General features: G+C 51.8%; 1 protein-coding gene across 1 annotated transcript in view; it reads left to right on the plus strand.

Annotated features, from left to right (window-relative positions):
* RAD54L2 (RAD54 like 2) overlaps positions 1-27350 on the plus strand; it is a 75880-nt gene that overhangs the window by 40956 nt on the left and 7574 nt on the right. The window contains exons 4-19 of the mRNA XM_054594782.1: positions 10902-11103; positions 11986-12125; positions 12564-12680; positions 13002-13228; positions 13998-14180; positions 14321-14454; positions 15780-15976; positions 16993-17335; positions 18348-18525; positions 19692-19943; positions 20158-20276; positions 21275-21393; positions 23133-23232; positions 23935-24140; positions 24545-24717; positions 25195-25391. Coding sequence (XP_054450757.1) covers positions 10902-11103; positions 11986-12125; positions 12564-12680; positions 13002-13228; positions 13998-14180; positions 14321-14454; positions 15780-15976; positions 16993-17335; positions 18348-18525; positions 19692-19943; positions 20158-20276; positions 21275-21393; positions 23133-23232; positions 23935-24140; positions 24545-24717; positions 25195-25391 — 2887 coding nt within the window. The remainder of the gene's footprint in view (positions 1-10901; positions 11104-11985; positions 12126-12563; positions 12681-13001; positions 13229-13997; positions 14181-14320; positions 14455-15779; positions 15977-16992; positions 17336-18347; positions 18526-19691; positions 19944-20157; positions 20277-21274; positions 21394-23132; positions 23233-23934; positions 24141-24544; positions 24718-25194; positions 25392-27350) is intronic.

Below are 27350 nucleotides of genomic sequence, written 5' to 3' on the forward strand. Positions count from 1 at the left end.
AATCAGTCATAAGTCCACCTAGACCCAAAGAGAGGGGGCCGCCGCTCTTGTTACGAGAGAAGAGTCAGAAAGTGTGCAACGATTTTTTTGTTTAATCATCTCAGGTGGCTATTTCAGAACCAGTTTCTCTCTCATGGTCAGAAGTGGAAATTCATTCCTCAAATGTCTATAATGCTATATAATTATGTTCTAATTTCCATTACTAATTCTTTTTTGGACTTAGGAATCATTTAGAAGTGTATGGATTATTCAGAGGTCTATAGATATAGTTGGGAATTTTCTAGTTATCTTTTTGTTTTTTATTTCTAGTTTAATTCCATTCTGGTTACATACATACTTGGAATGATTTCAACTGCTTGAAATTTGTTGAGGTTTGCTTTATGGTCCAGTATATGGGCAGTTTTGATAAATGATGCAGGAGAGGCTGAAAGTAATGTGTTTTGCCATTGTTGAGGGAAGTATTCTAAATATGTTAGTTCAGATCTGTTAATTATTTCACTCAGTTCTTAATATAGCCTTACTGTTTTGTTCTGTTTTTTGTCTGTTGGCTTTATTAGTTATTGAAAGAGGTAAGTTTGTTTCGCTCTGGGATTGTAAATTTGTGTATTTCTCCGATAGTTTTGTCAGGTTCAGTATAACTCGAAGCTCAGGTACTGTGTGCATATAGATCTGGTGCTGCTTTGTCCTCTTTGTAGAGTGACCCCTTTGTCATCATGAAACGCCCCTTTTTGTTTCTAGCAATGCTTCTTGCCCTGATGTTTTCTTCACCTGAATTAGTATATAGACACTAGTTTTCATTTAGTGGTTGTTAGTGCTTCTTCTCTACTTTTAGCTTTTTTTAACTCTTATTTAAGTTGTGTTAACTTGCCCACTCCACATAATTGGGTTTTGTTTCTTTATCCAGTCTTTTTAGTCCATTTATATTTAATGTAATTACTGAGTAGTTTCAAAACTTATCACCTTACTATTCTATTTATTTTCCATCTCATCTTTCTTCTTGTTCTTCTTTTAGATGAATCAAGTTTTGTGTTTGTTGTTTTTTTTTTAATGATTCTACTGGCTTGTTATACAATCTTTTAGTATACTTTTAGTAGTTATCCTAGATAACAGTATGCATTCTTGTCTAATATAAATTATTGCTTTTATTACTTCCCTGACTGTATTAGGACTTTAAAGCACTTTGAGTCTATTTACTTCTTTCCTGCCTTTTGTTATTGTTTTTATGCATTTTAATTTTACATATTTTAAATACTATTAAATACTGTTTTTTTCTATAGTCAATGTTCATGTATATATTCCACGCATACTGTCACTTTTCATTTCTCCACTTTTTTTGTCTGAGGTAATTTTCTTTCTGTCTGAAGAACTTTCTTTGGTATTTATTTTTGTGTACATATCTTGGCAACAAATTTAATTCTGTATTTTTGTTTGTCTGAAATGTCTTCATTTTGCCCTCATTTTTGAAGGACATATTGGCTGATGTAAAATTCTAGGTTGCCGATTATAGTCTTTCAACACTCAGAAGATTTTCCACTGTCTTCTAAGTGCCCTTTATGTCTCAAAAATTCGTTGTCATTTTTGCTGTTGCCCCTTTGAAGATGCGGCCTATCCACTCATGGTGGCATGTATGGTTTTCTCTTTGCTTTCAGTTTTCAACAGTTTTGCTATTATCTCCCTAGGGGTAGTTTTCTTTGTGTTTATCCTACCTGGCCATTCACAGAGTTTCTAGATTCCAGTTATTATATATTTTGTTTCTACAACTTCCCTTGGTTTTGTATAGTGTGATTACCTGGTGACGTTCTTCATCTCTAATTTTCTCCATTTCTTTCTGTTTTCTTGCACATTTTTATCAGGTTGTTTTTTTTGTTTGTTTGTAGCATCTGGGTCACCAGTAATTCTGGTTCTATTGTCTGCCTATCCCTCTTAGTTTCTGATCGTTTGGTGGTGTTTCCTGGCACACCTGGTCATTTTTCCTTGACTCCTGGGTATTATATATAAAAATTTTTAGAGACTGTGGATGATATCTTTAGAGAGCGTTTTTCCTTTTGTCTTCTAGGCAGGTGTAGTGGGGCTGATCACCTTCATCCAGTGGGAAAGAGATGAATAAAAGCTGGATCGTGGTTTCTAGGCCTTTTCTCCTTCTGGCACACGGCTGCTTCTAGGTGCGACCATCCCACAGGCTCGGACTGAGAGCCACGGCCTTCATGAGGCCCATGTGCTCTGGTGGGTCCTAAATGCTAGCTCTTGTTTTCTCTGCACCTTGAGGCTGCAGAACTGTCTGCTCTGCCCTTCGGTGGCTTCCTGCATGGCTTCTTAGCCCCACTCTCTGCTCACTCGGCTTCAGAGTGAAGCAAATGACTTGCACAGAAAATGAGCCTGAGTGTTTGGCTCAGTTCTGCCCTTCCCCCAACCAGGACCTTGGCTCCTTATGTCTTCAGTTTTTGTCTACAAAATTCTAGCCACAAAATTAGCCAAAGTTCTTTTGGTTTCTTTGTCTCTTAGGAATAGCTCTCTGTTTGGGTGACTTAGATTCTCAGCTTCCTGCTTTAGCACCCAGACTTGGCAAAACAGGGAGATGACGGCTGTGGGGTGCCGGCTCACCTCGTCCGCATTTCCCCTTCGCTGGCGCCCTGTCCCCTCAGCTGCTGGCCATCTCAGCAGCCGTTCCAGTGCCTTCAAAAGGCTTTTGTTGTTGTTGTTTGTGGCTTGTTTTTTCTTTAAACTTGATAACCTATTTCTAGATGTTTTTAGTGTGAGCATTGGTTTGCCTCGGACTATTTCATCTTAGCTGGAAGGAGAATCCCCAAGCCCGCTTACAATATATATAAAAATATTCTTATTGAGATATAATTTACCATTTTAAAGTGTACAATTTAGTGATTTTTAGTATATTCATAAGTTTGTGCAGCCATCACCGCTGTCTTTAATTCAGACCATTTCCGTCACCCCAGAAGGAAGCCCTGTTACCCGCGAGCAGTCGCTCTCATTTCCCCGCCCCCAGCCCCTGCCGTCACCACCCTACTTCTGTCTGTCCCGGGCATTTCTGTAAGTGGGGTCACATAATGTGTAGCCTTTTGTGTCTGACTTCTTTAACTTAGCGTCCTGACTAAGCCAACTCTGTGTGAGTGTGTTAAAATATATACAGTAAGATTTCTTATTTTAGTCATTTTAAGGATGCAGTTCAGTGGCGTTAGGCATACCCACGTTAGTGTGTAACCGTCACCACGGTCCCTCCCCAGGACCTTTTCCTCACCCCTCGCGGAAACGCCGCGCCCGCTTCAGAGCCAGTCCCCTCACGCCTCCCCCAGCCCTCAGCAGCCACCCTCCACGTTCTGTCTGTGACTTTATCTGCTCTAAGGATCTCCTACAAGTGGGATCACGGTATTTGTCTTTCTGTGGCCGGCATGTTTTAGTTAACGTAATGTCCTCAAGGCTCATCCATGTTGTAGCATGTGTCAGAATTTCCTTTCTTTTTAAGGCTGACTGAAATTCCATTGTATGTATATATTATATTTTGCTTATTCTTTCATCTGCTGATGGACATCGGGTTGCCTCCATACTGTAGCTATTGTGAATAATGCCATGAATGTGGGTGTTTAAATATTTCTTTGAGACCCTGCTTTCAGCTCTTTTGAGTATGCACCCAGAAGTGGAAGGGCTAGGTCATATGATAATTCAATGTTTAAATTTTTGAGGCATCTCTACACTGTTTTCCACAGCAGCTGCATCCTTTTACATTCCCATCAGTAGCGCTCAAGGGTTCCAGTTTCTCCACATCCTTGCTAACACATTTTTTCTCCCCTCCCCTCCCATCCCTCTATATATATTTAAAGATCTTATCTATTAATTTTCAGAGAGAGGAGAAGGGAGGGAGAAGGAGGGAGAGAAACATGGTTTGGTTGCTTCTCGCACACCCCCAAACTGGGGTCCCAGCCTGCAAACCAGGCCCGTGCCCTGACCAGGAATCGAACCAGGGACCGACCCTTTGGTTTGCAGGCTGGCGCCCGATCCACTGAGCCACACCAGCCAGGGCTTTTTTTTCTTTTTCTTAAAACTTTTTTGTTTAACAATAGGAGCCATTCTAATGGATATGAGGTGGTATTTATTGTAGTTTTGATTTACGTTTTCCTAATGATTAATGGTGTTTCCTGTGCTTATTGGTCATTTGTACATCTTCTTCGGAGAAATAACTTTTCCTGTCCTTTGCCCATTTGGAGTCAGTTTTTTTGTTGTTGAGTTTTAGGAGTTCTTTATATAGTCTAGATGTTAACCCCTCATCAGGTATACGATTCTCCGATATTTTCTCCCTTTCCCTGTGTTGGCTTTTCACTCTGTTGAGAGCATCGCTTTTTTTTCCATCACCCTTTATCCGCCCTATACCCTCTCCCGCCTCCACCACCTGCCTTGGTAGCATCTTTTGATGCACAAAATTTTAATGAAGTCCAGTTTGTCTTTTTTTTCTTTTATTGCCTGTGTCTTTTGCTGTCATATCCAAGAAATCATTGCCAGATCCAATGTCATGAAGCTTTTCTGCTATGTTTTCTTGTGCAAGTCTTATAGTTTTAGGTTTTATATTTAGGTCTTTGATCCATTTTTAATTAATTTTTGTATATCATTTAAGGAAATGTTTCATTCTTCGGCATGTGGATATCCAGTTTTCTCAGCACCATTTGCTGAAAGTACTGTCCTTTTCCTATTGAATGGTGTTGGTATGCTTGTTGAAAATCTTTCGACCATATACGTGAGTTTTTTTCTGGGCTTTAAGTTTTTTTCCATTGGTCTTTATGTCTGTCCTTAGGCCAGTACCATACAGTTTTGATTACTATAGCTTTGTGGTAAGTTTTGAAATCAGGAAGTGTGAGTCCTCCGACTTTGTTCTTTTTCAAAATTCTAATAGCCTGTTTTTGTCAGTGAAGTTTTTTCTGGAGCACAGCTACACTGTGTTTGGCTACTTTCGAGCTACAGTGGCCAACTTGAGTTGCCTCCAACACCCTGTGTCCCACAAAACCTAAGGGGTTTTCTGACTGACCTTTCACGGGATAATTTTGCCAGTCCCTAAACATTAAAACTCTTTGCTCATTTCTCCAGCTGTAGTGGATTGTATCACAAATACATAAATAAAAAGCAAAAAGTAATTTACAAAGATACGTATGCCACCGTAGATGCAAACAAAGCATAGTGGCCAGCCAGGAGCCCTGGAGCGGGGGAACAACACAGCGTTCTCCAGGACACTGAGAGCCGGCCGTCAAAGTGACGTGTGTACGGTGTCAAAAAAATACTGATTTGTAATGCAAAGTGTTGTGCGTTCTTTGATCAGCAGTATAAAGTGTGTAACTCTATATTAACAAAAGTGGAAAAGTTGAGATCTAAGTAGTTTAGAGATTAGTGCTTGTCGCGTTGGTTTTACATTCAGACTAACAGTGGGAGGGGGGAAATACCTGACTCCAACTCCCTCTTACCGTTCCTGGTCCACAGAGGAAGAGAGGGAAGCACCCGCCGAGACGCACTTGCAACTGGCACAGCCCAAGGGCACAGGCTTACTGGGCGCCAGGCTTCCTGGTATAATGATGGGGGAACACAGCTAAAAATGTAGAAACTTCTAAAGTTTAAAAAATGCATGCATTTTTTAATTCTGGAAAATCTGAAACATAATTTAAAAATATAGAGACGATAGGAGAATGAACCGTGTGCCCTGGACTGTCTTCAGTAGTTGCTAGTACAGAGCTAGTCTTGGTTCATCTCTTCCCCCAGCTGGGGATTGTTTGGAAGTAGATCCTTAATGTAACATTTTATCTGTAAAAGCTTCAGAGTATATTTACTCTATTTTCTAATACATAAGTCCTAAAAAAAAAAAAAAGCAGCTATCACACCTAAATTTTTTAACTCAATTTCTTATAAAATATCCAGATAATCACTGATTATCTTTATTGTTAATTTATTAAAATCCCTACAAGGTCCACATTGAGTTGATTTGTCTTTAAATCTCTGTAATATGTACTCATAAGCTTTCCCTACCTCTTTTTTATTTTCTTTTTCCCTTGCAGCTTATTTGTAGAAGAAAAGGATTCACTTGTCCTGTCGTGTTGCGCCTTTCTAGATGTTGCTGCTTGCGCCCTGCGGTCTTGCTCGCCAAGGTTAACATTGTTCTTTGTCCTGTACCTTTGCAGACAGGAGAGAGATACCAAGGTGTGTTCAGATTCAGGTTTCACTGTTTTGGCACACATGCGTTACAGGTTGTGATGCACTCATGTTATTGCATCGTGCCAGGAGGCACATGGTCAGACCTGGAATCCTCTGATCTTTATTTATACAGATCGGATTGAGGAGGAAGAAGAGATGGAACAGCTGGAGAAAGGGCCCCGGAAGTGCTTGTACACCCAGCGAATGAAATGCTAGGCTTTTTCCTTCAGAGCTACTCATTTGCCTGGTCATACTCCTCTTGGTGGCATTCATAACCCATTCCCAAGCAGCTTCTGTAGGGTTCGTGGGTGTTTGCGTAGCTCTGGGGGTTGCTGCTCAGGGTGGCTCGTGTGGAGGAGAGGGTGCAGGGTACTTGCAGCCAGATCTGGCTCGATGGTCCTGAGCTCGGTGGTAACAGTCGCTGGCTTTTAAACCATGCAGACGCTCGTTTTCCTTCGTTGTCTAACAAAGCACGTGTCTCTTTACCTCCTTGTTGAACCTTGTCTCTTTTTTCCTCAGCGGCTCTTGGTGAATTAAAATCTAGGCTTTGGAGGAGGGCTATTTCTTGAAACTTATTTATTTTGATTAGGTTGTTAAGTCAGGTGGTTTAATATTTAGAAAGTACAAAGGAGCACGTAGTGAAAAGTTACGTTTTGATTTAGGGAAAAATTAATTATAGAAATTTTGCAATAATACTTTTATCATTAAGAATAGTTTACGATATGCTCTAGCTGGTGTGACTCAGTGGATTGTGTGTCAGCCAGAGAACCAAAGGGTCACTGGTTCAATTTCCAGTGAGGACACATGCCTGGGTTGCGGGCCAGGTCCCCAGTTAGGGGCACACAAGAGGCAACCGCACATTGATGGTTTTCTCCCTCTCTTTTTCTCTCCCTTTCTTTTTCTCTCCCTTCCCCTCTCTCTAAAAATAAATAAGTAAAATCTTTAAAAATATAAATTCATTAATAATTTAAGATGTGGCATAATATTATGTAGAAACCAGACATTTCTAAGCATCATGAAGCAGCAGTGAAGCACTTGTAAAACTCTGATGTGGCAAGAAACTTTCAATATTAGCCCATTCATAAGCTAAAGCTCTCTAACAAGCAAACTGTAGATTTTGAACCCAGAAGCTGAGGATTCGTTCAAAGAATGCTGGGTGATAAGGAGCTGGTTTAGACCTGGATCCTCTTTATGAAGGAAAGGGGAAACCTGTGTCTGAACTAAGTGTGCATGAGAATTTTATATGCTGTATCTAATCATTTTTAAATTGCTACTGCACTTGGCCACATTCCACCCGACGCCAGCAGGAATTCACAGCCAGTCCTCGCAAGTTGGAATGTTTGATAATGAGTTTGTCTGTGACATTGAAAGGCTATCAGGTTCTGTTCTTTCTCCTCCCCGGAACAGTTCGCTCTGCAAGGCCAGAACCAGGAGAGAGAAATGCAACAGCTGGCAGCAAGTTCCCACCGCTCAGCAGATCAAGTTCAAACCCCTTGGCCTAACACGCAAGGCCTGCCCTCGATGCTCTGGCTCTGGCTTATCTGCCTGCTCACTAACAGCCTGGCCGCCAGCTATTCCTCCTAGAGGTCACGCAATACATTTTCTTGTGAAATGGAAACAAAGCCAAAGGCCTTAAGCCCAGGAGGACATCAAAGGTCATTATCAAAACCAGTTCAGAGGACCCAGCAAAACACCAAGTTGAAGCGTGCTCACCCAGCCCCAAGTGTAGCTGGTGTGCAGGCCGTGGCGCAGCTTGGGGGGTGTGCCATCTAGCAGGTGTCCCTCTCAGGGAGTCTGCTGTCTGGACACCTGCTCCTTTGGGAGGAGGAATTTGATGGCCTCGCTTTTTAGGGCCGTGAGATCGGAGGAAGGTGACTAGTATTAGGTGACAATGCCACAGAAGTGTTAGCTCTTTGGAGGGGTGGGGAGGCGGGGAGGAATGATCTGTCTTAAGGAAAACAGATTGCCGAGCGCCCCTCCGTGGTGCTCCGCGTGGACGTGCGGGAGGAGGGCGGCGAATCCGGGAGGGCAGTTAGTCTGACATGCAGCTCCGCTCTGGAGCGTCTCTTTAGTTCTCGCGTCTTCTGGACACACGAGCCACGGCCCCTTGCGTCCTCAGTAGCTGTAACATGCCCCTGAGCTTCTTGTCCCCCTCCCCAAACTCCGCCACCCCTAGGAAGCCTTTTGGAAAAGGCCTGCTGTGGATCCAGAGGGGACGGAGAGGGGCCTGTGGTGGTGTCCCCTCTTGCCCGTGTCAAAGGTATTGCAGGGTCCATCCTGACTGTTCCTTGTCTGGTGCTCCCTTGGCTGTTCTTCCTTTGCTCTTCAGAAGCAGAGGTTATCTGCCTGAAACCTTCAGTGGCTCTCAGCGTGAAGGCTCAGGAAGGGCCTCCGCTGCTGCTGCAGAGGAGTGAACGGCCCTGGGTGAGCCTGAGAGTGTGTGCGCACGCACGTGTCCGTGCCCACCTGCCCCCACCGCCCTCCACTCTGGCCGTGGCCACACTGGCGCTGCCCGCCGCCCCCACCACCCGCCCCTCACCCAGACACGGCAGTGGGGCGTAGGTGCCAGGAAGAAGAGGCCTGGGGAGTTGTCTCTTGGCTTCTGTGCCAACTTCTAGAAAGGGTCCTGGGCCCACCCTAAGTCTGCCTTGGAAGGGGGTCCTGGGAAGGACAGGGAGGTGGTTGTTGGGTCGGATGGCCCTACTGCTGCCTTCCTTCCTCACTTGGAATTAGCCCATGTCGAACCGCATGTATTTTCCTAATCGCTCTGCCTTGTTTCAAGTCTGTTCCTCTCGTTTGTGCTCCTGTAGCTGCTCAGAATGTTCTTTCTTTCCTCCTTCGCTAGCTGGCGCCTACCTCTTCCGTTAGGTGAAGCCCAGGTCTCACCTTTCCCGAGGAAGCACCCTCATGCCCAGCCCTAGGTGCAGCGGGGAGAGCTGCCCTTTGCCTGGGTGTTGCCACTAGGCCCTTGCCCCCCCTGTGCTGTGCTTACCCATGTGGGCCACTCCGTTGTGCCCTGGTCCTGGGCCTGGTGCGTGGCAGATGCTCACACGTGTGTCGGCTGAACTAAACGCAGGCATGGGGGGACCGCAGCGGCTGTTTGGTGGCGGTCTCGTGGCAAGGTTCAGAACAAAGATGCGCTCTGCAGTCTCATGCGGGGTGTTTGTAATGACACAAAACGCAGTTTTCATGTCATTCTAAAAACAGTTCGTTTTATCATTTTTAAAAATTGAAAAACTTAACACAGCAGTTCACAGTCAATAGTCTATTAGTTTCAGGTGCACAGCATAGCGGTTAGACATTTACGTACTTGTGAGGTGACCCCCTTGGTGAGCCTAGTGCCACCCAGCACCTGCATGGTTATTGCAGTGTTACTGGCTGTGTCCCCTAAGCTGTGCGCCCTGTCCCGCGACTGCCTTCTGACTGCCAATTTGTACCGCTTCATCCCTTCACCTTTTGCACCCGGTCCCCCAAGCCCCTCCCATCTGGCAACTGTCAGTTTGTTCTCTGTATCTATGACTTTGTTTCAACTTTGTTTATTCATTTATTTTGTTTTTCAGATTCCACATATAAGTGAAATCTTACGGTATTAGTCTTTCTCTGTCTGACTTATTTCACTTAGTATAATATCTTCTAGGTCCATCGATGTTGTCACAAATGGTAAGATTTCATTCTTTTTTATGGCTGAGCAATATTCCATTGTAGAAATGAGCCACATCTTTATCCAGTTGTCTATGAATAGACACTTAGGCTGCCTCCACATCTTGGCTATTGCAAATAACACTGCAGTGTACATAGAGGAACATATATCTTTTCAAATTAGTGTTTTGGGTTTCTTTGGATAAATAGCCAGAATTGGGATTTGCTGGGTCATAAGGTATTTTAGTTTTAACTTTCTTGAGGAATGTGCATACTATTTTCCACAGCAGCTGCGCCATCTGCATTCCCACCAATAGTGCGCGAGGGTTTACTTTTCTCCACGTCCTCGCCAACACGTGTTTGTGGATCGATTGATGGTAGCCGTTCTGACAGGTGTGAGGTGTATAATTTGCATTTCTCTGATGATTAGTGCCTGAAGCATCTTTCATATGTCTGTTGGCCATCGGTGTGTCCTCTGGAGAACTGTCTGTTCAGGTCCTCTGCCCATTTTTTAATCGGATTGTCTAGAAAACAAACTTCTCAAAGGGGAGGAGGCGCAGAAACCTTCCTTGGGACGCCTACGACAGCGCTTGCTGTGCCGTGAGCCCCCGTTGTGTGGGGCGGCTGGGGGATGGAATGCGTGGGCGCTGTGAGACCCTGAAGGGGAGCGCTCTCCTGGCTGGCCGGTGAGACCTGCTTGCAGTCACACAAGTGAGTGTGAGCTACATTTGGCACCCAGCCGTCCCTTTCTGAGCAGTCCGAAGCCATGAAGCTTCCTTACTGTAGTCACAAAATTATGGGAAGGCTGTTGGCTCTCAGTTTGTGCGAGCCCTCTCTGGGCCGGGCACGGTGCTCGGCGTGCGCACTGTGTAGTCCTCACAGTAGCTCTGCAGCGCGGGCATCGCCATCCCCACGCCCTGGGCAGAGCCGCGGAGGCTCAGAGAGGTGCCAGAGCCCCAGCTAAGAAACTGCGGCGCTGAAACTTGAACCCAGGTGTGTCTGGCCTCAGACCTCACCAACTGCCCCCCCCCCACCCCGCATCAAAGATGGTCCTTGGCACCTCTTTGCCCTTGTCTTTTCAGACCCATCCCTGGAGGACATGTGTGGCACGGAGTGTGCCCCGCTGGGGGAAGACGGGCAGCGGCCGCCGCGGTGCACTTCAACTACCTCATCTCAGTCTGAGCCTTCAGAGCAGCTTAGGCGCCCCCAAGGCAAGAGCCTAGCCTCCGAGGACCCCAAAAAGAAGAGAGCTCAGAAGCCCTCCCACATGAGGAGGAACATACGGTGCGCTGCGTGGGCTGCGGGGCTGGGGAGGGGCCGCCTGCGCTGAGGGCTGCCAGCGGCGGGAGGGCTGGTGTGAGAGGAGAGGCCTCTTTCCGAGGGAAAATGTCAAGTGTGAGCTGTGCACCTGCAAGGCTACTGAGGCGCAGCTGGGGGCAGTGGGCTGGGCCCCCAGAGGACGCAGGCGGGCCAGTAGGTGGCCCCCAGCACTGCCGCGCAGGGTCCCCCTCTCTGGAGGCCCAAGCACCATAAGGTGCCCTGGTTGGACCCTGTTTCTTCCTTTATTTTTTTCCTTCTCAAAACAAGAGGAGATTAAAAAAAGTTGAGGTTTCATCTCTTAGAACTAACTTCACTCAGCAGGGGACTGTCTGGTTCCAAGCGGGGCTTCTTCCCTGAGCTACAAAGAGCTATATGTGAACTTCCTTAACTGCCCGAATCCCCAGCGGTCCTTCCTCTGTCAGAGAGATAAATGCTGTCTTCTTCTCCTCTTGCCCTCTCTTTTCTTTTTTTAAAACAATGATAACTTAAAAATATTACTCCAAGTTTGGGGAATAAGGTAGAGAATCACTCATAATCCTACTTTCCGTATACCGGCTCTATTGCTAGTCAGCTCCTTGGCTTCATGAATCACATATTACACCACTTTACACTGTTCTGACACGTGCAGAGATGAGTCGACAGGGGCATCTGTCAGGAAGTTAAACAATAGGAGAACATTGGGCCCGAACCACCGAGCCTGCTCCTCGCATGGGTTTAGAGGGACCGATGTGGCTTCCGTCCCGCCTCCACCGCCTGCGCTCAGCGACAGTGGTGCTGCTCTGTCGTGTGGCACTGCACTGCCCAGGTCTCATGTGAACCCACGCGCGCTCCCATTTTAACATTTAGAAAGCTGCTCCGGGAGGATCAGTTGGAGCCAGTTACCAAAGCAGCGCAGCAAGAGGAGTTGGAAAGAAGGAAACGTCTGGAGCAGCAGAGGAAGGACTATGCGGCTCCCATTCCCACCGTCCCCTTGGAGTTTCTGCCCGGTAAGCTGTGGCGGTGGCAGCAGAGGCCCTTGGCCGCCTGCAGTGGCCAGAGGTAGATCTGGAGGAAGGCCGTGACCTCTCAGCAACCCCTCAATCTATTCGGCTTCTTGGGAGCACACGATCGGAAGAATCGCATTTAAAAAGCTGAGGTGGATGAAAGTGTACTCTTCAAATTGATCTTCTTTAGATTTTTTTCCCCCCTTAATTTTGGATCTTACCATGCCAAAGGGCTGGGGCCTTTTCTAGCGGCCAGGTGGGCATTAGGGAGTAGGGACCAGCAGAGAGGGGAGCTTGGAAAGAGGGCCGAGGTTTTGGAGACGCCGTCTGCCTCTCTCCTCGGGGCAGTCCCTGCGAGAGCAACAGCGGCGGGTGGTGAAGCGTTGGAAGAGCACGCCTGTGCGCGCGCGCCCTGACGCCGCCCTCCGCCTCCTTCTCTAGAGGAAATCGTCTTAAGAGCGAGTGATGGTCCGCAGCTGCCTCCTCGGGTCTTGGCCCAGGAAGTCATTTGTTTGGACAGCAGCAGTGGCAGTGAGGACGAAAAAAGCAGTCGAGACGGTAAGATCAGGCCCGTGGTGCCTCTCCTTCCTCCCGGCCAGTGTCCAACCCAAGAGCTCAGCTCTCCTCCTGATAGGGCAGCGTTCAGTCCCGCTCACTCCCTCTGAGGTCTGACGATGACAGATCCCCTGAGTGTCCTCGGTAAATGTCAGGCTTTCCCTTGTCTTAACTTGAAGCTGGGCGAATTAATGGGTGACGTTAAAGCGTTTATGGGTGACGATGAGCCCTACCTTTGTTCCCACGCTCTTTGCTGTAACAGTGGGCAGTAAATGACCTCTGCTCCCTGGCCTGTGTTTTATTTTGTCCTGTCGACTGTCTCAGAGGTGATTGAGCTGAGCTCCGGCGAGGAGGACACCCTGCACATTGTTGACAGCAGCGAGTCGGTCAGCGAGGAGGATGAGGAGGAGGAGAAGGGTGGCACCCACGTGAATGATGTCCTGAACCAGCGCGATGCTCTGGGGCGTGTCCTTGTGAACCTGAACCACCCCCCGGAGGAGGAGAATGTCTTCCTGGCCCCGCAGCTGGCTCGGGCAGTGAAGCCTCATCAGGTATGGCAGGCCTGCCCTGCCCCTCTTCTGTCCCCATCAGCTTCCGTGCTGCGGACACCGCCTGCCGGCATCACAGCCCGGAAGCACTTGTTTGGTGCCACGAGCCGCTGCTGGAAAGGCCTGATTCCTCTTCCTAGTGGCCCAAGCTTCGGGGTCCACGATGAACACGCTGGGACGAGCCTCAGGGCTGCCCTGCCACGCAGAGCGTGCCGGGTCTCCTGGCTCAGTAGGCACGGGCCTCCTTCCGTGAGAGGCCTCTGGAGAGCAGAGCTTTGCTCAGGAGGCTTCGGCCGCCGAGGAGATGCGGAGTCAGAAGTCCGAGGGCCTCTGGGGTGGGAGGGAGCAGAGCAGCTTGTGTTGACCCGGAGCCTAGAAGCAGGACCAGTAGGTAAAAGCACCGTGAGGACACAGGCTAACCCTTGGTGAGGACTCTGGCAGTAAGACCGGCTCCTGTGGAACGGGCCGCCTCGTGTGGGCGGCCAGGGTGGCCAGTCGAGGCTGAGGGAGAGGCCCCGTCAGGACCTGGCTGCTACAGAGTCTGGCCTGGGACAGGCCCCTGTACCAGGGGGATGTTTTTCTGCGTTTTCTCCAAGAAACCTGTCGCCGGCCCATAGACCATTCAGGGCTCCGGGAAGCTTCCATAGCTGCCCCAACCAGCTGTCTGGTGTGACGTCTGCTCGTTTGCTGAATTCTGACTAATTCCAGAGTGAGGGAAACTCGGGCCCTGGTCTGTGCCAGCCCTCTGACCTTTGTCTGTGTTCCTTGTCAGATTGGAGGGATCCGGTTCCTGTATGATAACCTGGTTGAGTCCCTGGAGAGGTTTAAGACCAGTAGTGGCTTTGGCTGTATCCTGGCCCATAGCATGGGTCTGGGAAAAACTTTGCAAGTGATCTCCTTCATCGACGTCCTCTTCCGCCACACGCCAGCCAAAACGGTCCTTGCCATTGTGCCGGTAAGAGCTTGGGAAGGCCCCGCATAGCCAGCCCTCTGGGGGGCCCTGGGGGGGTGCTTTCCCCGGCACGAGTGAGCTGGGTGAGCTCGGCTCTGAGCTTGCTCCTCAGAGCTCTCTCTCTGGGCTTGGCTTTCTGACAGGTCAATACTCTTCAGAACTGGCTGGCGGAGTTCAACATGTGGCTGCCAGCCCCCGAAGCCCTGCCAGCGGACAGCAAGCCTGAAGAAGTCCAGCCTCGCTTCTTTAAAGTCCACATCCTGAACGATGAGCACAAGTAGGTGGCCCGCCCTCAGCCCTGCCGTTTCCTTTTAGACCTCCTCCTGGGTCCCTTTTGGTTTCTTGATGTGTCCCCTTTCTCCTTGCTACTCATTTTTTTCTCTACCTAGCTTTGCAGTAAAGTCAAAGTTGCACAGCCTGAGAAACTTCCTGTGTTCTGCTTGAGGATGCTTTTACATCCTGAAAAACCTGCGTGCAGGGTTGCGTTTTCCCGGGTGCATAGTAACAAAATTCAACATGATAGGCCCTGGCTGGCTGGCTCAGTTGGTTAGAACGTCGTCCTCATACGCCAGGGTTGGGGTTTGATCCTCGATCAGAGCACATACAATAATCAGCCAACAAGTGCATAAATGACTGGAACAGCAAATAGAGGTTTCTCTCTCCCTCTCTCTCTTTTTTCCTCCTTCCCTCCTCCTTTCCTGTCTCTAAAATTAATAAATTAAAAAAAATTTTTTTAATGCAACATGATAAAATGAAACTTTCCATTTTCTGACTTTGTACCAAAAATTTTACATTTCTCTTTTCTTAGCAGCTCATCAGTCTCTTCTTTTAAGCACCAATCTACAGTTGACCTTTAATGGTACAACTTCCAAACTTTGGAAGGTGCAAACCCTTTTTTGTTTTAGATTTAAATAAAGTTATTTGTGTTTGTACTCCATATAGTAAACCTGATTTCCGAAAACCTAAAGGTGTCTCTTGGTCCAGGCCCGCTCCCCGCGCTGCCCTTCCTCTCAGTGCGTGTCTCTGCTGAGGCCACTTACTGCCTGCGTGGCGTGGTCACACCCACCCAAGCGAGGGGACTGGGTGGCCCCAGGCTCCGGGACGGCTGGTCCTATGCGGCAGTGGAGCATAGCCAGGGCTCCACGGCCGGTGCCAGAGCGGAGGGGCTGTGCCGGCTGTCGGCTGCTCTTGGCCACCCTTCCCCTCCACTGCTTGCCCTTTGCTCTTTATTCACCGGAGCCTGTGCGGCCAAAGTGCAGGATGTTGCCCTTGCCTTTAGTACTTCCCATTTATTATGGGAGCAGCTTGAAATCCTTCCTCAAATATTGTAGTCAGGAGTGTGCATCCAAGGAGGTTGTCACTTTTGCTTGACCTGTGTCATTGGATTTTTGTGCTTTGCTGTTCACCCATCATCAGCGGCCAGTCCCTCCCCAGTGCAGTTAGTGCCTCTAGGGTGCCAGGAAAATCCTCGGGCGGCGATGCTGCCACTGAAGCCCTCGGCAATCAGGATCCTGAACGTACATCAGCACGGCTTCGCCACTGAGGCGCTCTTCCTGGAGAGCAGCGGGGGCAATAATTTCTTTTCTCTGTTCCCTCTTACAGGACAATGGCAGCGCGTGCTAAAGTGATGGCTGATTGGGTGTCAGAGGGCGGGGTGCTGCTGATGGGGTACGAAATGTACAGACTCCTCACCCTGAAGAAACCCTTTGCCACAGGCAGACCGAAGAAAACCAAGAAGCGCTCTCACCCGGTCATCATCGATCTGGATGAGGAGGACCGGCGGCAGGAGCTCCGCAGAGGTGGGCGGCCTGCCCCGGGGCCCCTCCTGGGGCGTGCTGGGGGACAGGGCCAGCGTGTGCAGTAGCGCCTCGTCCAGTGCGAGGCCTTGTTGCTGTGAGCTCTGCCGTCCTGAACCGGGACGCCCGGTCCCCGAGGTAGGTGGGGTGACCTTCTGGCCCTCAGAAGCTGTGGACTGCTGGCCGGGCCAGGCCCCAGGCAGGCTCGGAGGAGACCCCCCGCCCCTCCTCGCTCCTCTCACCCAGCGGCTGGGGGAGGAGCCGCTGCCTTTGCCACGGCTGGCGATGTTCTGAGGCAGCAGTAAGAAGATGTTTATAAAGTCCTTACGTCACTGAGACACAGAGTGATGATAATACTGTTTGTGAATTTCTAAAACAAAAATTAATCCCAGTCTTCCAGTGAAGGCCATTCCTCTCATAGTTCTGCTCCCTCTTCTAAGAGCCTTTGCCCCTTTGGGGAAGAACGTGTTTTGGGGGTTCAGGCTGTTTCATATTATAAGTAGCCTCTTCTCCCTGAGGTCACGTCCATTGTAGCCTTGCTTCTGTCATAGAGCAGGGATGAATCTGCCCGTTAGCTGGCGGGGGAGTAGGTCCAGGAAGACCTTGCCGTGCAGCTGTCCCACCGGCCCTCAGAAGGCACCAAGACACTCACGGTGCTGACGCCAACTCAAGTGCCCAGATCGCTTCTGTTGGCCACGTGCAGACTCATGTACTCTGTGCAGCCACGCTCTCTGTGGCCCAGCTGGTCTAAGCCCAGGAATGCAAGTCGGTTTTACTTGTAGCCTGAAGGGGAAAAAAAGAGAAAGAGATGTTTACTTCTAGAGTCAGCAGGCCAGGCTCCTGCGTCCCGCCAGCACGCAGGAGCGGGGATGGCCGGCTCCCTCACCGGCGGGGGCAGACGCTTGCTTTCCTGCCTCCCTTACTCCTCCTGCCTCCTCCAGGGCTCACCCCTCCCCCTCATGGTGCTTACCCCGAGCGGGCCCTCCCACCTCTGACTGTGGGCCCTCCTCCCTCCCTAGAGTTTGAGAAGGCCCTGTGCCGCCCTGGCCCTGACGTGGTCATCTGTGACGAGGGGCACCGCATCAAGAACTGCCAGGCCAGCACCTCCCAGGCCCTGAAGAACATTCGCTCCCGCCGCCGGGTGGTGCTGACTGGGTACCCCCTGCAGAACAACCTCCTCGAGTACTGGTGCATGGTGGACTTCGTGCGCCCAGACTTCCTGGGCACCCGGCAGGAGTTCAGCAACATGTTCGAGCGCCCCATCCTGAACGGGCAGTGCATCGACAGCACGCCCCAGGACGTCCGCCTCATGCGGTACCGGAGCCACGTGCTGCACAGCCTCCTGGAGGGCTTCGTGCAGAGGTGAGCCACCGCCCCTGCAGGAGGGGGCAGCCCCCTCCTTGGGCAGGAGCTAAACTCCCTTCTGCTCAGGAGCCTTTCCTGAACAGCTAGCAGAGGACAGGCGCCCACTGTCTCAGTGCTCTGGAAGTTTGGCCTAAAAATGTTCCTCTCAAAGGTCGGTCTGGCCCTGGCTGGTGTGGCTCAATGCACTGAGCGCTGGTCTGTGGGCCAAAGGTCACTGGTTCAATTCCTAGTCAGGGTACATGTCTGGGTTGGGGGCCAGGTCCCCAGCTGGCAGTGTGCAAGAAGCAGCTGATCAATGGTTCTTTCCCTTTCTCCCTCTCTCCCTCTCTTTCTAAAAATAAATAATAAAATATTTTTTTTAAAAAGTCAATCCAGCCCTGGCTGGTGTGGCTCAGTGGATTGAGCACTGGCCTGCAAACCAAAGGGTCTCCTGTTCCATTCCCAGTCAGAGCACATGCCTGGGTTGCAGGCCAGGTCCCCAGTAGGGGGCGTGCGAGAGGCAACCACACATTCTTTCTCTCCATCCCTTTCTCCCTCCCTCTCTAAAAATAAATAAAATCTTAAAAAAAAAAGTGAATCCGCAGTTACGACGGATGCCTGCCTTACCTGCTGAGAGAGGCAGAGAGCGCTGGCATTCTGCTGAGTCAGGGGAAGAGCAGCCGTGGCCTGAGGGTGGGCTGCGGCTGCGGCTGTTTCAGCCCCCGGATGCATGTAGTTTGCTCTGGTCCCCAGCAGCCTTGAGTTTCCTTGTTAGCATGGCCGTGCGGAGAAAGCTGAGAGAAGCACCCCTGAGTGGGGGTAAGAACCTGGGGCAGCTCACTGGCCTGTGGCCTTAGTTTTCATGCCAAAAATGGGTCTCTTCTCCATGGTTGCTGAGCCAGCCCTCACTAAGAGGCTGCTGTGAGGTCCTCAGAGGTAGGTGTGGCAGAAAGGCAGGGTCCGGTTTCTGTCCTGCACTTGGTCCTTCCTGGCCACGCTGCCTTGGCAATTCTGATTTCTGCATTTGTAGGAGAGGCCACACTGTGCTGAAGATTCACCTCCCTGCCAAGGAGGAAAATGTGATCCTGGTGCGGCTTTCCCAGATCCAGCGAGATTTGTACACTCAGTTCATGGACCGCTTCCGGGACTGTGGCAGCAGCGGCTGGCTGGGGCTGAACCCCCTGAAGGCTTTCTGTGTGTGCTGCAAGGTGTGTGGAGGCCTGGGGACGCTGAGGGCCCGGCCAAGGACGCACGCGGCTCCGCAGGAGTCCCTCCCGCGGGGCGTCCTTGGTAAAGGAAGAAGGAAGGTGGAGGGGCCGCCTCTGCGTTGGAGGATGGAGGCTCGAGGGAGGGACGTGCTGGCGTTGAGTGGCACGGTTCTGGGGAGTGGCCTCAGCTGCGCCGCTTGTCATGCCACACGTGGGAGACAACTGATTTTTTCACTTGAAAGAGGGGGTGATGGTGGGACATTGTGGGGCAGCGTTTTTGCCCGCTCGCGTGATTGAGAGGCAAGAACTACATGGCTCAGACAAGCTGTTGGGGCGCCTTCCCTTGTGTCTGTACTCAGTCAGACTGAGACCCCTTTCACCCTGATAATGCTGCAGGGGGGTTGGGGACAACAAGGCCCAGGTCCCTTTAGCTCTAAGCCCCGTGAACACGCTGAGAACACTGACTTGTTTGTGATCTGGCCACACGCTCCCTGTTGCCTTTCGGGGGACCGTTGCTCTGACAGCTCCCAGCCGACCTGTTGGCTGTTATTTCTGATGGACAGCTTCACTAAGTGAGCTGACTGTGTGTGCCTGGGGGCGGAGGGAGTATCAAAATACTTCTTTTGCAGCCTCAGTCCCAGAGACCAGGGCTAGGAGTCTCAAGCGGACGTGGTCTGGGTCAGGGCCACAGTGCCGACGCCCCCGTCCTACCGGTCCCCTTCCCCTCCCCGGGAATTCTCAGCTCCCGCTGGGACAGTCCCAGAAAGGACCTCTGTTTGGTCATCTGGAAGTCAGACACGTTGTCCTTAGGGAGACAGTGGCCTTGTTTCATACAGTAGTTGACTGGCCGTGCCGTGGAACTGGAATGCTCTTGCTGAGTGAGCATAAGAGGGGACGGCCTGGGGTACAGGCTTCTGCTGATGTGCCAGGCATGCCGGCACGGCCCCAGCCTGAGCGCTCCTGCCTACAGCTCATGGCGGTCAGAGCAGGCAGTGGGGACGCATGTGCCGGCTCTTTGGCCCTGAGGGGCTGGGATACTTCCACTTTGGGTGTGGCGCTGTGTGCTGTGGGAGGCGGGAGATGGAGCGAGTGCCTGTCTCCAGACTCTGGGCCCCCCTTACATCGTCCTCTGCCCTGTGTCCCCTTTCCCCTGACCTGGACCTCAGATCTGGAATCACCCCGACGTGCTGTATGAAGCCCTTCAGAAGGAGAACCTGGCCAATGAGCAGGACCTAGACGTGGAAGAGCTCGGTTCGGCAGGGACTAGTGCCCGCTGTCCATCCCAGGGAACGAAAGTCAAGGCGGAGGACAGCGCCTTGGCCTCCGCAATGGGAGAGGCCGCCAACACCAAGTTCCTCCAGGGGGTGGGCTTCAGCCCTTTCCAGGAGCGAGGCAACAACATTGTCACCTACGAGTGGGTGAGTTAAGCGCGTCTTCTGTTGCCGTCAACCACTGCTGAGAAGGGACTGTGTAAAGCCTACGTGACAGGGCGGGAGGTCGAGGCTGTGCAGGGCACAAGGAGGTTGCCTGGGAGCCGCTGTCCGGGGGAGGGGGGGGGCGGGGAGCGGGGCGTTTTACTTCTAGCAACCTGGCTGTGGGCCTGCTCTAAGCTGCCTCATCTTTCTCTTGCAGGCCAAGGACCTTCTGACTGACTACCAGACTGGAGTCCTGGAGAACTCTCCCAAGATGGTACTGCTTTTCCACCTGATCGAGGAAAGCGTGAAGCTCGGGGACAAGATCCTCGTGTTCAGGTAAAAGAAAAATTCCCGAGCGACACTGCTCCTCTGGTAAAACTGCTGCAGGCCCTGCAGAGTGGGACGTCTGGGGTCACCTCAGCCCTTTTTCTCTCTTCCTGCCTCTGCAGCCCAGTGCTTCTTGGAAGGACCTTGCATTTTCTCTCTTTCTTGGAGTTTCTTTCTTTTTCCAGTGCTATTCTCTGCAGAGAACAGTTTGAAACTGTGGGCTAACGTTGCAGATTATAGTCTGAAACTTCAGGTTATGGCCCCAGGCCAAATGTGGCCTGTGACCTGTTACCGTACAGCCTAAAAACTAGTTTTTACATTGGAAAGGGGTTTTAGAAAAAGAAAATGCAGCAGAGATTGTCTGTGATCTGCAAAGCCTGAACATGTTTACCGCCTGGCCCTTTACAGCATGCGTTTGCTGACCCTTGGTCTAATCTGCCTCTTTTCCTCTTTACTTTTTTTTTTTTTTAAATAATTAAGCTTTGTATGGCACGGGCTGGGAGCCCCGGAGGGAGGGGTCTCCCCGGGTGACACGGAGCGAGGACAGCCGTGGCTCTGGCTGGGGAGAGCCTTCCGGTTTCCTGGCTCCCGTCCGAGGAGACTCGCTCCGCGTAGCCCGCAGGCGGCCGAGGGCCTCGCTTTCCCCAGGGAGCCCAGGTGTGCCCGTGGCCTGTTGCTGGCTCCCACACACCCTCGTGCAGTGGGCGTTTTTAACGCCGATCTTGTGACTAGACTGAGCTCATAAACCCCAGAATTTCCCTGGTGAGAAAGTCAGAGGGTGGCGAGGTTTTTGGTGGGGTGGCGGTGATAGCTGTGTGAACAGTTCCACCCCCATTATGGGCTAGAGAGAATGCCCTTGGTGGTCCTTTCGGGGGGGTCACGTCCCGTGGGGGTTAGACTGAGAGCCCCCACCACCAGGAGGCCACGCACAGCTGTGGGCCTGTCGGGGGACAGGACTCGCTCGGGCCTGGGAGCATCCGTCTGAAGCGAACGCTGTCCCTTTCCAGCCAGAGCCTGTCCACCCTGGCGCTCATCGAGGAGTTCCTCGGGAGACGGGAAGCGCCCTGCCCGCCTGGCGCCGAGGGCCAGGGGGCGCAGAAGTGGGCTCGAAACGTCAGCTACTTTCGTGAGTCCCCTGACGCTTCGTCCTGGGGCCCTGGCAAGGTCTGCTTAGGGGGCCCCTTTCCCCCTCCACTTCTCTTTGCTCCACTCTCCATCAGATGCGTAGGGACATCCACGATTCTCCAAGGAGCAGAGAGACACTGAGAGGGAGCGTCTGGAGAAGCACTGTCCGAGGGCCAGGGAGCTTGGGCGAGACAGGCAGCACAGACCGGGGGAAGGCATGGGCCTCGTCCTCCCCGGAACCAGGGCAGCTCGAGGACAGATACAGAGCAGCGCTGCCGTGCCCTACCTGGGGCTCTAAGCAGGACAGAGCCACCCTGGGGAGGTGGTTGGAGAAGGCTTCCTGGAGGAGGCAGAGCCAGACTAGGCTCGGCAGAAGCAGATGCGGGTAGAATGTGAGAGATGCAGAGCCAGTGTGGCCTGAAGGCCATCCTAGGGGTAGGGGCAGAGTGAACACAGTCTCAGTCCTGCACTCTCTTGGGGGGAGATAGCAACCCCTGGGGGGTGGAAATTGGTTCTTGAGGGGGCGAAAAACTTAACTTTTTGAAGTATAAAGCACAAATATGCATATAGTAAACAAATATATACAATATATCTGCTGTGTTAAAATTGCGTGGGGGGCAAGGTGCTGGAAAAAAAAAACGTATAAAAAGGTTCCTTAAAGAGGGTAGAAATGAAGAAAAAAAAAGTTGAGAAATGTTGAGCCCAGGCACTTAGGGACCAGACACTGGCATTTGGCCAGATCATTCTTCTCTGTCAGGGGCAGCGGGCGCACTATAGGGTGCTGAGCAGCACCCCCTGCTCTGTTCACTAGATGGCAGTAGCACCCACTCAGTTCTAGGCCAACGCTGGCTCCAGGACTGAGGGGGTCTCCTGTGGGGCGGTGGGTGCAGGCATCACCCTTGCTGAGGAGCCCAGGAGGGCCGGGCGTGGTGAGAAGACCCCAGCGCAGGATCCCGCCCGCCCGGAGCCTGTGTTGACTCCAGGCTGGTCCAGTGCGCCAGTGCTTAGCTGTGCTTGGACACCGTGAGAACTCAGGCTGGAGAGGTAGATGGGGCGCGACTGAGCGTGCCTCCAGTACCAGCCAATTAAACAGATGCTTTCTCCAACTCGAGGAACTCAGTCTCCATGTGGCATTTCACATGCCTAGCTTTGCCCTCTTCTCTGCTTTCCCGGGGGACAAGAGGGGTCCCTCCTCACTTACTCGTGCTTCCTAACTGAGGGTTATTTTTCTCCTTTGAACTTCCCCCTTTTCATCCATGCCTCTCCCCACGGCTCCCTCCTGTGGGTTCCTTTGCATCTCCTTGTAGCAAGTCGTCAGCCTTGGGAGCCGGCTGACAAGGCAGAGTCCTGCCGGAGGAGCATGATCCGCAGCAAACACAGACCCCTCGGTCCATCTGTGCTTGTCAGGAGGCGGGGAGGTTCCCTGAGCCAGGGCCAACCAAGCATCTATATTGAGGGTGATTCCTGTGCACTCCAAAGTCTAGGGACCTTGGCCTTAGAAGTGACCCAAGATGCTAAAGGGAGACACATAGTTTATAGCCCTTGTGCATGAGGGGTCACCTGGGGATATTTTTAAATTACAGAACCCTGGGTCTCATGGCAGACCATGGGATGTCTGGGGTAAAAGCAGAGCACTGCAGTGTGTTTACTAGTTTTGTTTTCAAAACACATTTGCCTGGTAGCTTTGCTCCAGGCCCCTGCCCTCATCTGTCCACTTCGGTGGTTTTCCTTCTGCCCTAGGGCTGGATGGTAGCACCCCTGCCTTCGAGAGGGAGCGGCTCATTAATCAGTTCAATGATCCCAGCAACCTCACCACCTGGCTGTTCCTCCTTTCCACAAGGTGAGTGGATCCTGGGAGGGCAAGCCAGGGGCTCTGTTCGGGGCGGCTGGCCACATAGCAGGTGCTGTACAGGCTCGTCCAATTTCCTTCAGAAGAACACTGTTCAGGTTTGTAACTTGTTTTTGAAGTGAGAGAGGGCAGACCAAAAGGAAGTTTATTAAAAGGGTGATTGTGATATTGCCATTAAGTCATCAGAGACCCTTGTTAATAATGGTAGTAATTAGCTTTCCCCTTGGAGTGTTCTGAGGCTTAGACGGTATGACGAATGGGAAGGTGTTTTTCAAAGTAGGAAGTGCAGTGTAACTGTAAGAGGCAGAGGGCCCTGGCTGTCTCACACCAAGCAGCTGAAGCCGGCGCTGCCTTCTGCCATCAGAACGCCCCTGGCGGCGTGGCCCAGCCCCTCTCCTGGGCCGCGAGGCGAGGCCCATACTGTCCCTCACCAGGCGGCATTGCACTCAGCACAGCAGGGGCTGCAGGGCGGGCTTTCTTGCTGCACTGGCCGGCACTCCCTGTCGGACAGCCAGGGCATCCTTTTCGGTGCTTGGGGACTTGCCCTGTTCATCAGCAGGACAGCAGGGCCCGCCTGCGCGTTGTGCTTAGGACGGAGGACAGTGTTGGGGTAGGAGCCACAGAGGGTCGAAACAGATTTGAAAACCGTCTTTAACACTAAAGGCTCTGTGACTGCCGGTCTGTGTTTCAAAGGGCCGGGTGCTTGGGCGTGAACCTGATCGGGGCCAATCGAGTGGTGGTGTTCGATGCTTCCTGGAACCCTTGCCACGACGCTCAGGCAGTGTGTCGGGTGTACCGTTATGGCCAGAAGAAGCCGTGTCACATCTACCGCCTGGTGGCTGACTTCACCCTCGAAAAGAAGATCTATGACCGTCAGATCTCCAAGCAGGGCATGTCAGGTGGGCCGTCCTCCGGGCTGGAGGAGGCACGCTTGCGCAGGCGCCATCCGCACTGCGTGCGTCAAGGCGGGCAGCGAGGGGGAGGGCGTGGGAACACAGGCAGGCTTTCGGTCATAGAGAGCTCACAGTTCCCCATCTCCTTCCGATTCAAAGAATCGCTTACGAGGGATTGACCTCAGCTTGTTGAAGGCGGGCTTAGTGGTAAGAGCTGAGCTAGTCATGCAGGTTCTGTTATGATATTTCCATTTCACCAGGGCTTCAGGCCTGGTCTTTGACTCTCAGACATGGAATGGCCTGAGGTAGTCTAGATATTAGCAACAATTAATACCCATCTTTGTAGCTGTGTCTTTGCCGTTGTCTTTGCTGTGCACTGCCTGACTTCCTTCACGCCTTCTCCCTTCTAGATCGGGTGGTGGACGATCTCAATCCAATGTTGAACTTCACCCGGAAGGAGGTGGAGAACCTACTGCACTTTGTTGAGAAGGAGCCGGCTCCCCAAACGTCTTTGAACATAAAGGGGATCAAGGAGCCGGTCCTGCAGCTTGCCTGTCTGAAGTACCCTCACCTCATCACCAAGGTAAGGACCCGTGTGCTGCAGCCCCAGTAAGACAGCCCGCAACAGGCCGGCTCGTCTGGCAGGCCTGTTTTCTTCACTGGGACTTGTGCAGGCAGCTTGAGCTCCGCTGGTTCTGGTCCCTGCCCCACCCCTGTTACGGCCTGTGAGTGCTGGGCACAGCCATGTGGAGTAGTTTGGCCAGCGTGTTTCCCTGGCAGAAAGAGAAATGGAAAGCTCAGAAACTGTAGCCTCTGAGTTCTGTGAGCTCCCCTTCCTTTGCTATGGAAGGCAGCCTCAGGCTGTCAGACGCTGGCGCGGGGCTGGGCTTGTGGACCGTCCGCTCGGCGGCAAGACAGCGAGCCTGCCAGTATGTCCGTGAGCGGGCTCATGGCTGGTGATGGGGACAGGCAGCACTTCTTGATACCAGGTCAGGCTCGTGTGAGTCCTTGCATTGGCACAAAGACTGATAATTAAGCCAACACCCTCCTGCGTCCCCAGGAGCCTTTTGAGCACGAGTCATTGCTCCTTAACCGAAAGGATCACAAGCTGACCAAGGCGGAGAAAAAGGCAGCGAAGAAAAGCTATGAGGAGGACAAACGCACGTCGGTCCCCTACACCCGCCCATCGTATGCGCAGTACTACCCCGCCAGCGACCAGAGCCTGACCAGCATCCCCGCCTTCAGTCAGAGGAACTGGTGAGTCATGGGGTTGGGGGCGGGCGGTCTGCCGCGGGCCAGGCCCAGGCCTTCCCGTGGTGCATGGCTTCAGCAGAGGGACAGACTGCAGCTCGCTCTTGGCTGCTGAGCCAACAGGCCCTGCTCTTGGACGAGGCGTCCAAGCGGTTCAGTTGCCCTAGTGTTTCCAGCGGCTCTGGCTGGAAGAACGAGCTGCTGGTCTCACGACTCAGGAGAGCCCTTTTGGATTCCTGGGCGGCGCAGCCTCCCAAAACACAGAGGCCCCCTGCGCCCCCCACCACCGGCGCAGCCGCATCCTGCCCGTAGCACCTGGGTCCTCAGCCTTGCTGAGCGCTGAGGTTCAGGGGGGAAGGCCAGGTCTCTGCTGCCAGCGAATTCTGCTGCCCCTCAGGGGGTTCCACTCTGTGGCTGGGCCACAGTCCTGAGTGGAAAGTCCTTTTCTCCAGCGTAGCTTCTAGAGCTGTTCAGAGTATGAAGAGGAAGACAGCTAAGTGCTGAGTGGAGAGGGGTGCTTTGTAAGAGAATATTACAGAACAGTTACCTGTGTTTAACTTTTTTTTCATTTTTAAGACTACTTCATAACACTTACTAGATTGGCTGCTTGATTGGTGGTTTCGTTTTTAATTTGTTTAATTATTTTAAAGATAATTATTTTGAATGGGATAGATTTGAAACTTTTTTTTCTTATGAAGAATGCATGTGGAAAAAAAACTTGCCAAATGAGGTTTTAAAGGAACTGAAACCATGTGGCATTTTATATGAGACTCTCTTTTGGTGAGTAGATTTGCTTGTATAAGATGTTTTAAGGAGAAAGTCACTCCCTTTCAAGCCTTCAGACTGTATTCCTGTGTCATTTCCCCGGATGCTGTTGCCTGTGAATGTTCTCCTCTCTTGTCCTTCCCTCCTTTTTTCACTTTTCTGGGCTTTTCCATGTAACAGTAGCAATGGAGTAAGCCTGAACCCAGCGGGAGAAAAGCCACGTGGAGGGGAAGTCCAGGCAAATGGGCTGGGCTGTGAGGCGATGTTGGCTCCCGCATGGGCTCTGCTGCTCCTGGCATTTGATAGCCACACATACCACGACCCCACTGATTCCTTATTCACTGGGGTGCATGTGAGGAGGCCTTCGGCCCAAATTCCTCGCCTCAGCCCCTGCAGAGTATGGGGCGTGGGCTGGATTCCCGTCAGCCTCCTGACTTGATCCTGGGAGAAGTCCCACGGTCACCTGGCCAGGGCCCGGGCTCCTGCGCAGCCACCCTGGGTGGGCGTGGAGGAGGCGGCCCCGGCCTGGTGAGCTGCTGTGCCTCCGGGCCTGCCTGGGAGTGCGGGCGCCCACAGGGCCCGGGGCGATGCCCGACATGCTTCGTCAGATGGGGCAGAGCACGTCAGTCCAAGGAGGTCGGCTTCCTACGACTAAAGACCAAAGCCAGAGGTTTCAGAAAGCTTATAGACAGAACAATTTCAAAAATCTTAAGTCAGGAGCAGCTTTTTCATGGTACCAACACCCAGACAGAAGAAGGCGAAGCATGAGGAATGCATCACTGGCCCCGGGGCAACATGGTTGACGGATCGGCAGTAGGACACGCACAGCTAACACTCAGGCTGGCCACGGGCACGGGCCGATTAGAAGCCTGGCTGCTGCGCACAGCGTTCGGCTGCTGCCACTGCCGCCTCTGTGGTGGGCATGCCTAGAGGGGGTGCTTTGGAGACCAGCCCCAGGAGGAGCCCACTGAAAAGTAATGCACAGCAGAAAGGGGGTCTGCATCACTTGTTGCTACTTGAGGCTTCAGAGAGTAAACACGATTAAGGTTGGACTGGTGGCCTTTCAAGTCCACCTGAACAGGTGGCATCATGTGGCCTTTCTCCTTGAGTGGGTGGGGAAATCCCACCCGTTCATCGTCAAGATGGCGTGTGCTATGCCCTGAGGGGCTTTTCCTGCTTACGGTGTCTTTGCTTCTCCCT

This window comes from Pteronotus mesoamericanus, unplaced genomic scaffold (genome assembly GCF_021234165.1).
Source record: "Pteronotus mesoamericanus isolate MK-2021 breed Mesoamerican mustached bat unplaced genomic scaffold, CSHL_Meso_final scaffold_533, whole genome shotgun sequence".
Lineage (NCBI taxonomy): Eukaryota > Metazoa > Chordata > Mammalia > Chiroptera > Mormoopidae > Pteronotus > Pteronotus mesoamericanus.